General features: G+C 42.4%; 1 protein-coding gene across 1 annotated transcript; it reads left to right on the top strand.

Moving 5' to 3' along the window:
• The first annotated feature begins 10 nt into the window (after positions 1-10).
• EAF1 (ELL associated factor 1) lies at positions 11-13111 on the top strand. The gene is made up of 6 exons (XM_016224386.2): positions 11-377; positions 2255-2349; positions 4345-4481; positions 6024-6214; positions 7833-8066; positions 9824-13111. The coding sequence occupies exons 1-6, from the start codon at positions 11-13 to the stop codon at positions 9868-9870; spliced, it is 1071 nt and encodes a 356-aa protein (XP_016079872.2). The 3' UTR covers positions 9871-13111.
• The last annotated feature ends 1234 nt before the right edge of the window (positions 13112-14345 follow it).

The following is a 14345-nucleotide window of genomic DNA, read 5'->3' as shown; positions in this document are numbered from 1 at the left end:
TTCCATTGCCATGGCACCGCCCCCGCCACTTCCGCTACGGACCCAGAAGCGTCTCACCGACGCCGGAAGTCCCGAGGCCTTGCTTCCGCAGAGGCTTCCCCCACCCAGACGAGGAGGAGACTTTCTTCCGGCCCCGGGTGGGCGCCGGTTGGATTCCCGGTGCGCTCCGGAGCCGTGTCCCGGGAGCACCGCTCTCCCGGACGCCGGCGCCGGAAGCTCGTACCGTGGCCGCGCCGAAAGAGCGCCGGTCCGGGCGCGAGGCCCGTGCGGGGCCATGAACGGGACCGCGAACCCGCTGCTGGACCGCGAGGAACACTGCCTGCGGCTCGGGGAGAGCTTCGAAAAGCGACCGCGAGCCTCCTTCCACACCATTCGCTGTAAGTCAGCCCTCCCCGCCATTCCTTTCGGCCGCTCCGGCCGGCTCTTGCCAACCTCGGCCGTCCAAAACTCGGGGAGCCCCCTGCCTACGCCAGCTCCCTTCTTTTGCCGCAGATTCCCCAGGGCAAGACCTCGACACCCCCCCCCCCACACACACTTCCCAAACCAAACCCTTCGTCGCTCAACTATTTTACCTTAGCCCCAAACGCTTCTTCCGAAGTGCATTGGCCCCTTTCTGTCTTCATCGCCCCAGCCAGCCCTTTATGCCAAGCCTACCCCCCCATTACCGACTGTGACCCCACGTCAGACTCCGGTTCTTCCTCAAATCCACCCCCCCTTTCTAATTATAATTACCCCACCAGGGTTCTCCACCTTTAAAGGGCTCTTCCTGTTTGCTCATGAGCCTCACCCACTCCCTCCTATTTCATTCTTTCCCCCCGTTTTCCTCTGCTTTCTCTCCTCGAACGTCTTTGCTCTGGGCGCCCTGAGACACTGCACTTCATTCCTCTTGCAGCCAAAGAATCTGCATCCTCTCTGGGCCCTCTCAGAGTTTTCCTCCTCCAGCTTTCCGCACGTCCTTTGACTCTGATGTCTTTTGTGGTCACGTATACTGCTCTGACTTTAACTCAGGACCAGGCCTCTTGTAGGTGAAGAATAAAATTAGAATGTGTGAGCCTGGAATAAGTTAAAACTTGGTCTGTGCTTGGAAGCAGAAGAGAGCAGGCTTGAAGAATGTCGGCTGGACCATCCTTTTCTACATGATTACAGACTCTGTTGAGGGAGGGCACTCCCACTCTTTCCTATGCCCTGGGTAAAGATTTGGCTTGTAGTAATTGGCTGACTGAGCATCCCTCTGATTCACAAGCTCCTGGTTTCCTGTCTTGGTAATGCTAATACTGATTAAGACTTGTTTTTGTCAAAGGAGCTAATAGTTGTGACTCAACGCATTGGAAAAGGGTGTGTTAGATGATGAAGTTCCATTTTTGTGTGGTCACTTGCTTTGCCATTACTATGTTAACTAGTGACAGCAGATCAGCTCTTTCAGAGGGAAGATGTTGGAAATGTGAGGAGACCATCATTTCTTGAGCAGTTCACTAAATTGATGTTTTAGTTGAGTGAAGGGCAATGTGGAATTTAAATGAGACCCTTCACATAAGCACCAGGCCTGCAGTTTGAGGCAGGTGTGTGTTAGAATGGAATAAGGTGGTTATTCATGTTGTACTTTTAATTGCAATTCAGAAACACGGGCGGGATTAACCTTTAGAGAGCAAGTTCAACTGTCTACTCCGAATGTCTACAGGCCTACTTATGTTAAAGCTATGGAACTTTAGTGTGGCAAATCATAATTTTGACAGTTCCTATCTATGCAAAATGAAATCAGCTTATGTGATACTGTAGCCTTTTGTATTTCATGTAGGGTTTTACAATCACAGAATCTTATTAATATGTTCTTGCTTTTGATCCTCACAACAACCCTAAGAAAGCACTTTATAATGGATAGTAAGCATTAATTTTCATCTGTGCTTGGGGAGAAAGGAATATCTTTGCTTAATAAAATGGTATATAAATTCTAGCTTTTTTTTTTTTTTTTTAAATAACCCAGTTGGGTTGGGAGGAAAAATATGTAGAGGTATAAATGAAACAAGATTGTCCTGAGTTGGTAATTATTGAGGCTGGATAATGGTACACAGGGTTTATTGTATTGTTCTCTTTGCTTTTGTATATGTGAAATTTTCCACAATGAAATTTTTTTTTTAATATTGTAAATTATTTGTATTTTCCGTTCATTTGAATAATAATTCTTAAATCAGAATGCCTAGAAACCCCTTAGTGTGAGTAACCTGGTAAATAAATGCTTTTTTTCCTTTCCCTTTAGATGATTTTAAGCCAGCATCTATAGATACCTCCTGTGAAGGAGAGCTTCAGGTTGGCAAAGGAGATGAAGTCACAATTACGCTGCCACATATCCCTGTAAGTTTATTCCATTGTTGTTTTAAATGTAGAATCTCATATTTTATATTACAATTTGAATTACCTACTGTTTAAAAATGTCTTTACCTACTGTTTAAAAATGTCTTTCTCAGTTGCCAGCATAAGGAAAAAAGGAATTTGGGGTGTGGATGGGGTGGAGTAGAATGCACACTTCCCAGGTGCTTGATTAAAAATGACCCTACCTGGACATCTAGCCCCTCTTTTAGACATGCATAGCTTTTCCCCAAGCAACTCCACAGAGAAAAGCCATAGGTTCCATGTTGATATATAGCAACAACAGTTTAGGAGTGTGGGAGTTAAGGTGGGCAGAAGCAGGACTTATGTCTTTCATGTAATCTGACAAGGGATGAAGTGAGGCTGACAGTTTCAGGTAAGAACCAGAGGTTATGAGCATTGAGCTAATTGAATGACAAGGAACCCAGTTAAAAGCTGCATGGAGAACCCTTTGCAGAGAGAGGCTTTTGTAAAGTCTTGCCCAAGGCAGCACTCTGGTCACAAAGTCCCAAGGGTTAAACAAAATACTCTTTTTTTTAAGCCCTTACCCTAGGATATTTTTTCCATTGCTTTTTCAGAGAGAGTGGAAGGGGGGAGAGAGAGAGAGAAAGAAACATTGATGTGAGAGAGATACATAGATTGGCTGCCTCCTGCACGTGCCCTGACCGGGGCCAGGATCAAGCCTGCAACCAAGGGACCCTTCAGTCCGAGGGCCGATGCTCTTAACTACTGAGCCAACCCGGCTAGGGCAGACAAAATACTCTTAGTGAACATGTGTCATTGCATGCCACAGCCCTGACTTGGAACACAGTTCTTGCTAACCAGTGATAGAATCAAAAGGCTCTGGACAAGGAGACCTGGGAAACTGTTTTTGAAAAATTACCTGTTTGCCAATTTAGACTGCTATTTCATTACTTGTTACCTTTGGCAAGTTAAATCCTCTCCCTTTTGACCTTACTTTCCCAAATGTAAAATAAAGGGGTTAGATAAATGGTCTCTAAGGTCCCTTCCTACTCTTAAGTTGTTATTGTATGAGTGAGGAGCCAAACAGTTTTTGATTCTATACAAAGGATTAAGTCCTATATTTAGCAAATATTGAGTACCTTCTGTGTACTGGTCCATTACTAGACACCAAGAATAGTCTTGAATAAAACAAGCACATTTCTTGCCCTTGTGGCGTTTATGGTATGGAATTTAAATATAAGAAAATGTAATGCTTAGTTTAGAAAATCAGGGAAGACTTCCATAAGGAAGTGAGCTTTGAGAAGATTTGAAGGTTGAGTAATTGAAAGAGGAGGAGCAGGTGTACAGGCAGAAGCCTTGTTAAAGCCCCAGAGACTGAGGATCTCAGGGAATGCCAGCCACCTTCTGCTCTGGAGCCCACATAGCCCAGGGGTGAGTGGTGCTGGTGAGGCTGAAGGGCTAGATAGTTGGTTTAAAGATTTAATTATTTGACCTCAGAACAATGGGGTAGTGATCAAAGGGCCTAGGCAGGTGAGTGGCCTGATGTACTTACTCTGAGCTAACCAGAATAATGAATGAGCTACCCTTGGAGATGCTCTGTTGGTTACTTGGCATGAGGAGGAAGCCCTGAACTCTCCAGTTGTGAGGAAGTATTAGAAATCTCTCACTAGCTTTACTTCTCATAATGAAAGCTCTACTCAGTGTAATACAAGTAATGGTTAGTTTATTTTTCTCAGTTCATTTTACCATTATTTGTAACATTTTTCGAATCCCTGGAACAATGTACAGTAATTTAAAATTTTATATTATCTTTCTTGATTAATTAGAACCAGTTGTACAGTCACAGATTCTTGCTATATTATTCCTTCCCTTTATTTTTGCCTGGGAAACCAGGAGGAGTTCTTTTTGAGTCTCTGATAAAAGATTTGATGAGGTAGAGTCACATGTTAATTCTGTTTTGATATTCATAACTAGTGTGTTCAGTGTTGATCCTCTTGTACTTTTTGTGCCATATAGGGATCCACACCACCAATGACTGTGTTCAAGGGCAACAAACGGCCTTATCAGAAGGACTGTGTGCTTATTATTAATCATGACACTGGTGAATATGTGCTGGAAAAACTCAGTAGCAGCATTCAGGTCAAGAAAACAAGGTATGTGAATAACCAGGTATAGAGTGATGTGAGTTTGCATTTGTATTCTATCTATTTGATTATTTTATAAGATTGTGAGTATGTGAGTACTCAGTATCTTATCAGTAATCTCAGTGACTCCATCTATGTCTTTTCAGACAGATCCATAAAATATCTTTTCGTCAAATGTAGTAGAAAGAAATAATGCTTTTAAGATCCGAAAAGCGAAAGCCATTGGGGAAAGGGGTATACTTTATAAGTAAATTGATTTTACTAATCTCATGGTTTTTGAAACAGTACCACTTAAGGGATAAGATTTAAATTCATAGACTTGTTAGTATGAAAGAATAATTGAATAATATGTATTCTTTATTAAAGTGAAAACATTAATTTTTTATTAGATCCATTTTGATGTCATTATAGTACCAAAATAAAGCTTTGCCTATTTTCAAATCAAAACTCATTCTATAAATAGAAGTAACCCAATGGTTGTATTATTACAGTGTGATATAGCAATTATTGTAATATGGCAATTTTTAAAGAGAGCATTACAGTCTGATATTTTCTGTATGCTTCCTCAAGCCATTTTCTTCACTTATTTCACAAAAAGTAAAAAGAAGCTGCCATTTATTAAGGGGTTATATGCCAGGAAGTGTGCTAGTTGCTTTATGGCATTATCTTTTCTCATGTATAAATAACCCTTAGAAAGATTGTTATCCTTATAAAACACGTACCCACAGAAGAGGAGACTGAGGATGAGTGAGATTGTGACTTACCTGAGTCCGGTGCCAGTGTGCTGCAGAGCCCTGTTCCTTTCCATACGCTTAGTGTATTTGTATTTGCCTCCACGAACCAGATGTTGCTGTTACTCCTCCAGTAGCTGATGGCTGTGAATATTTCTCTCACTACTCACTGTTTTCTGGGGACTAGCAGCATTTATCACTTGGGTTCTTGTTGAAAGTGCAGAATTTCAGGACCTAATAAGTAAAAGTCTGCATTTCTGTGAGATCCCCAGATGGTTGTGTGCACACTAAAGTTTGAAAAGTGCTAGGCTAGTCTCTTACAAAAGAAATTGTTAATGGATAGAATTTTCAGTTTGGGTTGGACCACTTTGTCTGCCAGCAAGAGCTGGTTGGTATGTGACAGAATGAGCAAGCAGTACATAGATACAGGAAAAATGTACAAATATTTCAAGAGCTAGTTTTATTTAGTAATTCATACACTTGTGATGATCACTTTATATTGTTTATAAGTCAAATAGTCATATTTTCTATTAGTAAAATGGGTTCTTACAATCACATTGTATTCTACACATCTATTTTATCTGCTTCTTGCTATAAAATGTGAGCTTGAGGACAGTGAGTATATTGTATTCAAATCTGTATCTCTGGTGCATAGTGCAGTACTGGAATATAATAGATGGTTGTTGAATGATTAGTTCGTGTGATAAAAATTATAAATATCAATATTTTGCAGCAGTCTAAAAAACATGGAGTTCTGCAGAGACAAATGCGAGAACCACTGGCTTTGTCCCTATGGTTTAATGTCTGTATCTCATTTCAGGGCTGAGGGGAGCAGTAAAATCCAAGCCCGAATGGAACAGCAGCCCACTCGTCCCCCACAGCCATCACAGCCCCCACCCCCTCCACCACCTATGCCGTTCAGAGCTCCAACGAAGCCTCCAGTTGGACCCAAAACTTCTCCCTTAAAAGATAACCCTTCACCTGAACCTCAGCTGGATGACATCAAAAGAGGTAGAGCACATTTTCTGGAGGCAATAAGCAACTTGGGGTGATATGGTGTTGATGTTTTTGTTGAGAGCACAAGGCTGCCATATTGACATGATGGCATGGGCATTCTCTGCCATTGAAAGTTTTCTGCAGAGTTCATTCCACAGTGATGAGGGTGAGGGCTTTCCCACTTTTCTCATTTGATGGGGGGAAGGTATCCAGGCATAGTGACTTAAGTTGTGGCTATCTTTGCAGCATTCTGCTGAGGGGCCCAGTATTTAAACAGGCATGACCGCCACCTAAAGGTCCCTACGGCATACCTGCAAGGCTTTGGAAAAAGAAAATACCAAGGTGCTGAAGGTGAAACGAAGTGTGCCAATGTTAATATAGTATCTAGTTTAGAGGGACATTTGTACCAATGCAAAGTTTATGAATATGAAAGTGCCATGAGGACCAGTGGAAATGAACAGTGGCCTAAAAAGACTTAGAAGTCTGGTCAGGCTCTCTCCCTGCATACCTGAGAAAGCAGCTTACTTGCTTTCGCTTCTATGCAATGGATGCTTTTAGTTGTCCAGACTCTTAGGGTAAGTGTCGTATTTCATATTTGTAAAATTTTATGAAACCAAATTAAATCAATAACTAGTAAACAGGGAAAGAAAGAGTTGCCCTTTGGAAGTTTGCCTTGTCCATCTTACAGAAGTGCTGTCTTTAGCAAACAAAGTCATCTTCGCACAGTGCGCAGTTGTTAAGCGACTTGACTTTTTCCCTCGTGAATATTGGAATGTCACATATGGAAGCTTTCACTTGAGCTGAACAGGAGTTACACCATGAGTGGCTAGTTGTTCCCAGTTATAATTAAAGGAACCACAGCCGTATAAGGTCACCTTGTGTGTTTGGACCGGAAAATCTATTATGTATCCCTGATGTACTCAGCAACATTAAAATGCTTGAGTAAAACATGTTTTCCCTTCCCTGCTTTACATCTGTAAACAATGCATTACCTGACAGGCTGGGCTGCCAGTCACATACGTAAAGTGGGCAGAGGAGGACTTGTCCACCATGTATCTTCAGCCACTGTGGTTCCTCCTGCAAGCTTCCATGTATTCGTGGGATGTGAAAACTGGAAAGCACTCCAGACGCTGTCTGCTCTGGCCCTTCATTTTTCCAGTGTGTCTTGGAAAATTCTTAGACTTCCACTTGGGTCTCTCTGCTGGTTAGAGGTAGATCTAAAACAAGCACTCAGGCCTTCTAATTCCTCGTCAGATATTTTTCAGTCCCTTAGTATATTATTACTCTTATTTGGTGTTTAATTCTAGAATTAACCATTTTTTTCTTAGTAGATAAAGACAAAATAGGCTTAATTCACTTCTTAGAACAGTCAGTGATCATCCTGAATCAGTTTGCCTTTGGTTATTTGGGGTGAACTTAGTGTTTCCATTGTCTCTCTGGAGACAGGTTAGGGTTTTTGTTTGTTGGTTTTGGTCATTTTGTTTGTACATTTTTAAGGAATTGAGAAGTAGGAGTTCATTTTAAGTTATTCCTTGTTGCTGTTGGTTTTACCAATTTACTATTTACAGAAGGTTCAGTGTGCTGCCTTGAGAGTGGTTGCTGTGCTGACCCCTGTCGTGCCATTTTATTCCAGAGCTGAGGGCTGAAGTTGACATTATTGAACAGATGAGCAGCAGCAGTGGGAGCAGCTCCTCAGACTCTGAGAGCTCCTCAGGAAGCGATGACGACAGCTCCAGCAGCGGAGGTGAGGACAACGGCCCTGCATCTCCTCCACAGCCTTCTCACCAGCAGCCCTACAACAGCAGGCCAGCCATGGCCAACGGAATCAGCCGGCCACAAGGAAGCAACCAGCTCATGAACACCCTCAGTAAGTGTGCTTTCCCTTTTCTGGCCGGGAGGGTGGCCTGTCAGGCCAGAGATATAGCTTCTCTTTATCTTTGGTAAGAATCTATAAACCTGAGGATATTTAAGGCTTAAGAAAGGATCCTGACAAAGATAATTTGGAACAGAGAAGAATAAATGATCAAACTGTAAAAAAAGAAACACAAAACTTAAAAATCTGTTTTTCTCTTTCCTTTTCCTCACTGGCACAAATTAGGTTTCATGAATTCTGGAAAATACTGAAACATAAATGGCTAGGCTCTTTATTTTTGTATATACCACGCTTTAGGGGTACTGTCTGCGACATAGTGTGCCCCTCCGCCAGGTCTTTATATAGTCCCAAGGACCCAGTGCCTCTAGACTCTGGTGGAACCTGTGCTATTGGGTATATTTGGAGACCAACTAGCCTTTGGCAACAGGAAAGGAAAGGGCATTGTAATGTCTGGGCAGCTTTCAGTGGAGTTGCTACTAAAGTAAAGCACAGGAGAAAACAAATCTCTTTGTTTTGGAGGCAGGGAGAGTACTCTAGGTTCTGTCCAGAATCCTAATAAATGCTCTCCCCTGGTACAACTTCCTTTCAGGAGGTTGGAAAGTCTGGAGGCAATAGTGGGGAAGCTAACCTAGTGAACCCTACTACTGTGGACCAAGCAAAGATAATTCCCAACCTCACAATTTTTGTGAAAAATAAGTTTTCTAAATAAAAAATATTTAATAAGAAGGTAACATTACTTTAAAATTTTGCAAATCTTTACTGTGTGGTTTAGTAGAAAGATGGACTCTTACATGTGCTTCTGCATTCAGTCTGTTCCATTAGTTGTGTAGGTTGAAGTATATGAAGAAAATCTGGCCTCACAGGTATATAGTTAGAAAAGGAAGGACCTCAGGGTTGGACCCTCCTGGAGAGTCTCAGGGACCCCAGAGTCCTCAAAACAAACTTTGAGAAGAGCTGGCTTGGAGAGTAGCAATCCAGAAACACAGTAGTTTCAACACAGTGGTATCAACTGGGGGCCTGCTATTCTTATATCACATTAGATGGAATGTTGAGTACTTATATCCTTCACTCCTAAAACCTAAATCCTGCACACCAAACACAAATGTGAGGCTTGACAGCGCTCATTAGTTCAAGTTTCAAGTGTAAGTGACGTGAATACCCTGGACAGAGGTGTACCAGAGAGGATATTGGATCAGCATGTTATAGGTATAAAAATTACTCAGCTTCCTGAGTGGGAAGCCTAACTTGGTGTTAGTTTAGCTCTCACAAAGCAGCTTAATGTGAAAAATTCCAGATAGTGAATCAGTTAAGCAGCTTAATGTGAAAAATTCCAGATAGTGAATCAGTTATTTAGAAATATAGAGGTGGGCAAAAATAGGTTGCAGTTGTTTATATGGAAAATACAATAAATAACAACACAAGAATAAACTCTGTTTCACATACTCACTACTGTAAACCTACTTTTGCCCACCCCTGTATTTTTTATTAACATGTTTAAAAGCTGTCTAGCCTACTCCTCCCCTGTTCTGTCTCAGTAAGCAGCATTATTTTGCAGATACCAAAAAATAGCATTTCTTTCGAAGTGTCGACTGCACCAGTTTTGTCACTGAACCAAATCAATTTTTTTTCCTACTGAATTGAATTGGCTTGGTTTTGCTTTAGTGTGATAGCCAAGGCAGTCAACCAAAGAATTGTGGGAAAGTCATTTTTAAATTGTGTACTTTTGGTTTGATTCTGTTATCTTTTTATAGGAATTGACTTACAGTTGAGTGAATCTGGGAGTGACAGTGATGACTAGAGCTGGATCTTTTCACATCAACTTTTTGGTGCACAGATATGCTGCAAGACCAGGCCACTTTGCGTGGAATCCATTGGCAAGAGGAAAATGTTGTGGATTGGTGACTGTAGTAGTAATTTGAGGCTCTGCAGCTCCCAGATATTCAAGTCTTTAACTTAATGGTGATGGGTGATTTTCTCGTGTAATTTTTGAACAATCTCATGTTTCAAGGTTTAAGTAGGTCTGTAGAAGAACTAACAGAATCATATTTCTATTTGGTTAACATTGTTAATGGAAAATGGGCAAATGTACCCTGGTCTAGGTTACTCAAAGGCCATATCTTCACCAGGCTAGTGATTCTGTTTTAAACCCCAGCAGCCACCAGTTTGGCCAAGTGGTCTGCACTAGTGAAATGAGAAACAGTCTTTGAGGGGTAGGAGAGAAGGGGAAATCTCAAACTGCCACATAGTAGTAGTTAAAACCACTTGAAATTGTGGGGAAAAGTGGTAAGGAAGTTTTGTCTGACCCAGCCTGACAAGCCTGTGTAGAAATGGACTTCAAGGGGAGTTCTCAAGTGTCAGCTGGGCGGGACCCTGGAGCCCTAGCAGTTTAACTCCCTCATTTACAAGTAAGGAAAGGGAAGCACACAGCTGGTTTAGCCTCCTGCCCCCAGTCCCGGCTTTCCCCACTGCTCCCTCCCTTGAGCCTCACTTATTGGAACCAGAGATTCTTATACATGAGACAGATATACATAGGAACTTTTATTGGATTCGAAAAGACACAAGTATTGGGTACTTCTAGCTCAAATTCAGATCCAGACAGTCCCTAAATACAGGAGGCTGGGCTAGCAGATTAAATCAGCAGCCACTATGCTGACACACATGAACCAGTTAAGTCAGGGCTTTTAGTTCCATGTAGATCCATAGTAAGTGTTCTTCATTCAGTGGATTTTAGTGGGGAAGGCAGGAGTGGAAGAGAGGTGTTGTGAAGCAACCTTTCTAAACAGGCGAACCAGCAGCGGATTTTCAGAAACCAGAACCTAAACAGGAGTTCTGCAGTATGAAATAAGCACATTCTTTGATAAGGTGTTTCTGTTCGTGCTTCTGTACCACTGTTTGTGCCTGACTCCCAGACTGATTTGTAGTTTTTATATACAGGTGGAAGAAAGTCACAAGGTTGCCTTCTGCAGTGTGCAGTTTCCAGATGAATCCATTGTTGCAGGAAATTGGTCACTAGTAAATGTTTCATACTGAGTGAGTGTATGATAAATTTTCCCATAATTAGTTTGGAGTGTCCCATTTCTGTAATTTGAATGAATATGTCCTGAGAAATTTCCACCTACTTTGGTTTAGCGGGTATCAGTCACATTAAGTATGATTTTCCTTCCTGTGGTGCCTCCACTCAGATGGCCTCTCTTTCCCCAACTAGTGGAGGGGCTCAATCTGGACCTAGAAGGGAATTAGAGGATCCCAAGTGGTGGCTTTGGTTAGAGGTGAGCCTTATAGTGTGACCTGTTTTAACTGCATAGTGACCCAGGTGAGCTAGAGATGTGGAGCGCAGCCACTGTCCACCAGCACGCTCACACCACTACCACGTGTAGGTAATAGGTACACACTCGTACCTGTGGTGGATGCGCAGCCCACCAGAAGGTGTCAGTGGATTTAATGGCATATAGGAATTTATGTATAATGAATTGACAATTGCTTTTTATTTCCTTAGTAATGACAGCTCAGGGAGGGTAAAGTCATGATTAGGAGACATGAATTGTTACTGGATGTGGGAATGTTTCACTGCTCTTAACTTGCTCAAGCTGGGGCAGGTTTCAGGAACTTGAACTAAAAATATTTATTGAAGCCTTTTTTTTTTTCTCCTCCCATAGTCTTCACATTGACAGAACTGTGGTTTTGGCATGCCGGGTAAAGATGTTTATTTCTATAGGAAGTGTTTGCATGTGGAACTGGGTTTGGCGAGTCAAGCTCCCTGAGCTTTCGACTCTCCTGTTATCCATCCTCCCAACATGCACCGTCGCCCTTTAGCTTGGCTCCAGTTTGGCACTCTGCACAAAGCCTTTGGTGGTTCCCTCCCCCACCCTCCAGCTTTACCCACTGCAATAAGGAATCTTTCCTTTTTGGAAACCAAGAATTTGGCCTTAAGACTGCTTCTCACGAGTACCCTCATGCCAGCCAGACTGGCCATGTTCTTCCTGCCTCTGTGCCTTCTCAGTCTCTCCTCTTCCCCAGACCTCACTCCTTGGGTGCCATCTCCTGCAGGTGCCATCTTCACCGCCCCTTCCTCTTTTCAACCGACTGGAGTGCTGTTTGTCCATACTGACCTCCTCCTTGTTTGAGCTCTGGTTAGTATGAACTTAAAAGCAGGGACCGTTATTCTCACCTCCATCCTCTGGGATGTCCACAGGAATATACATTCACATGCTTATAGCTGGTGGGGAAGAGGCGGAGAGAACCAGCCAGTAGAGTAGAGAGGGTAGACATAGAGAAAACATTCCAGGCATTTGGAGACAGCTGAAAGGTATCCATGCTGATATTCATAACTTTGAAGTTTCTAACTGAATTGTTAAAATGACCTTTCCTTTGTTCTATGTCTACCATACTGTGGGTCATTAGGCGAGGTGTAAAGACTTAAGTCCGAATTATCTGAGGAACCATGGCAAGCCACAGTAAAGACATGATTTGGAAAAACTTAATACAAAGAAACTAGAGATTTGTAACGATGCCACTCATTAATCATTTTATTTCTGTAGCAGGATCATTCTTTTTATGTGTGGTATTATATGTATGTGCTTCAGTAGTGGGAAAACTTGAAAATTCCAAAATCCTTACTTCCCTATTTGAGAGGCTGGTTAAGTGGGGTATGTGTGTGTGTGTGTGTGTGATGTATTTATTACATTATTCTGAAAGAGTAATACTATGTTATGTGGGTATATATTAAGTCAGCCAAACTGGACGTTTCCATTTGGCAAGGAAGGTAGGATTTCTGAAACTCAGGCCTTAACCAGTAGGTTCGAAGACAAGACCAATTGAAGCTTTATGAAATGTTTTTGTTGCTCCTGTTATTTCTGTCTTGGGTTCATTGTCTCATTCTTTAATGATTTTTAAAATTTTGTGCTTAAAAGTTTATTTTGCTTAATTATGAAGTAGACGTGCATGTTTACATTTATGTAAAATATTTGCTGTGTAAAGTTTTTTTGTTTATTCTCTTAAAAGATCACTATATTTAAGTAAAAATGAAGGTCAGCAATATGCTTCCTGTCTTGGTGAATTTTATTTTCTTACTAGAAATCATGAAAAATGTGGGGTGGTTCTTTTAAGAATTCTTTGTGCTTAGCCCTGATTATCTAAATTGATTCCTCAGTTTGGTGTTATGCTTATTAGGACGCACACCTATTTTAAAAGGTCTGTAAGGTCAAAACTAAAGGATGAGTGCAGTAAGTCACATGGTGTCTGAGGCCATGGCACTGGTCTGGAAAGGCGGGCTTAGCTTTGGATCCAGAAGCATGCAGGGGTGAAACAGTCCCTAGATGCATCCTGGTGGTTTTAGCTCACCAGGTCCCTTCACCTGGAACTGACACTCAGTGGCTGTAAGGGACCTGCCTCCTGCCTCCATTCCACACTGATCAGCCGTGCCCATGTCTGTCTGGTGGTCTTGGCTCCCAATAGACTGCAGACCGGTGGGTCATGACTGTATTCCTTTTTAATTCTGTGCTGCCTTTCACCTAGTGGGGCCTCAATAAATTTGGATTGAATACAATTACACATCAAGAGGTCTAGGCCAGGAATCCTCTGCTGCTTATTCTGTAAATGGCTCCAGTTTCCTCAGGTGGAAACAGCGGTTATACTTGAGCCGGGTCTCAGTGGGGAAGTGGTGGTATACATTCATCACCTAAGAGTCTGATGCTCAGTTAACTGTTGCCACTATACTGACATGTAACAAACCATCCCAGAACTCAGTAGCTTAGAATAATTCGCCTTTATTTTGCTCACAAGTCTGGATTGGCGCCTTAGACTGGGCATGGCTGGACAGTTCTGGTCTTGACTGGGCTCCTCCCTGGGCAGTTGACATGATGGCCTTGGCCTGCACAACTGGGGTAACTCAGGCAGATTAGCTCCATGTGCCTTATCCTATAGCAACCCAGCCTGGGCATATTGTCATGGCAAAGGCAGAGGTGCTAAAGTGAGAGGAAACAACTGCCTCTGTCACAATTGCTAACATGTCATTGGCCAAAGCAAGTCATAGGGCCAAGTTCAGAATCAAGGGGCAGGGAAATACACTCCACCAGTTGATAGGAGGAGTTGCAGAGTACACTGGGAAGATATGGATACAGGGAGGTATGAAAATTAGGGAAATTATTGCAATCAATCTACTACCTCCACATACTCCATGTCTCCACTGTGGTTGAGAACTCTAGTCCATATAATCACTAAGGAGGCCCCTCCTAGCTCTGGTTTTTCTTGCCAGATAAAAGTCCCAATGGGAGT

The sequence above is a fragment of the Miniopterus natalensis genome, chromosome 15 (genome assembly GCF_054644295.1).
Source record: "Miniopterus natalensis isolate mMinNat1 chromosome 15, mMinNat1.hap1, whole genome shotgun sequence".
In the NCBI taxonomy this organism is placed as follows: Eukaryota; Metazoa; Chordata; class Mammalia; order Chiroptera; family Miniopteridae; genus Miniopterus; species Miniopterus natalensis.
The sequence above is the reverse complement of the archived record's forward strand: the minus strand, read 5'-3'. Positions and strand labels throughout refer to the sequence as shown.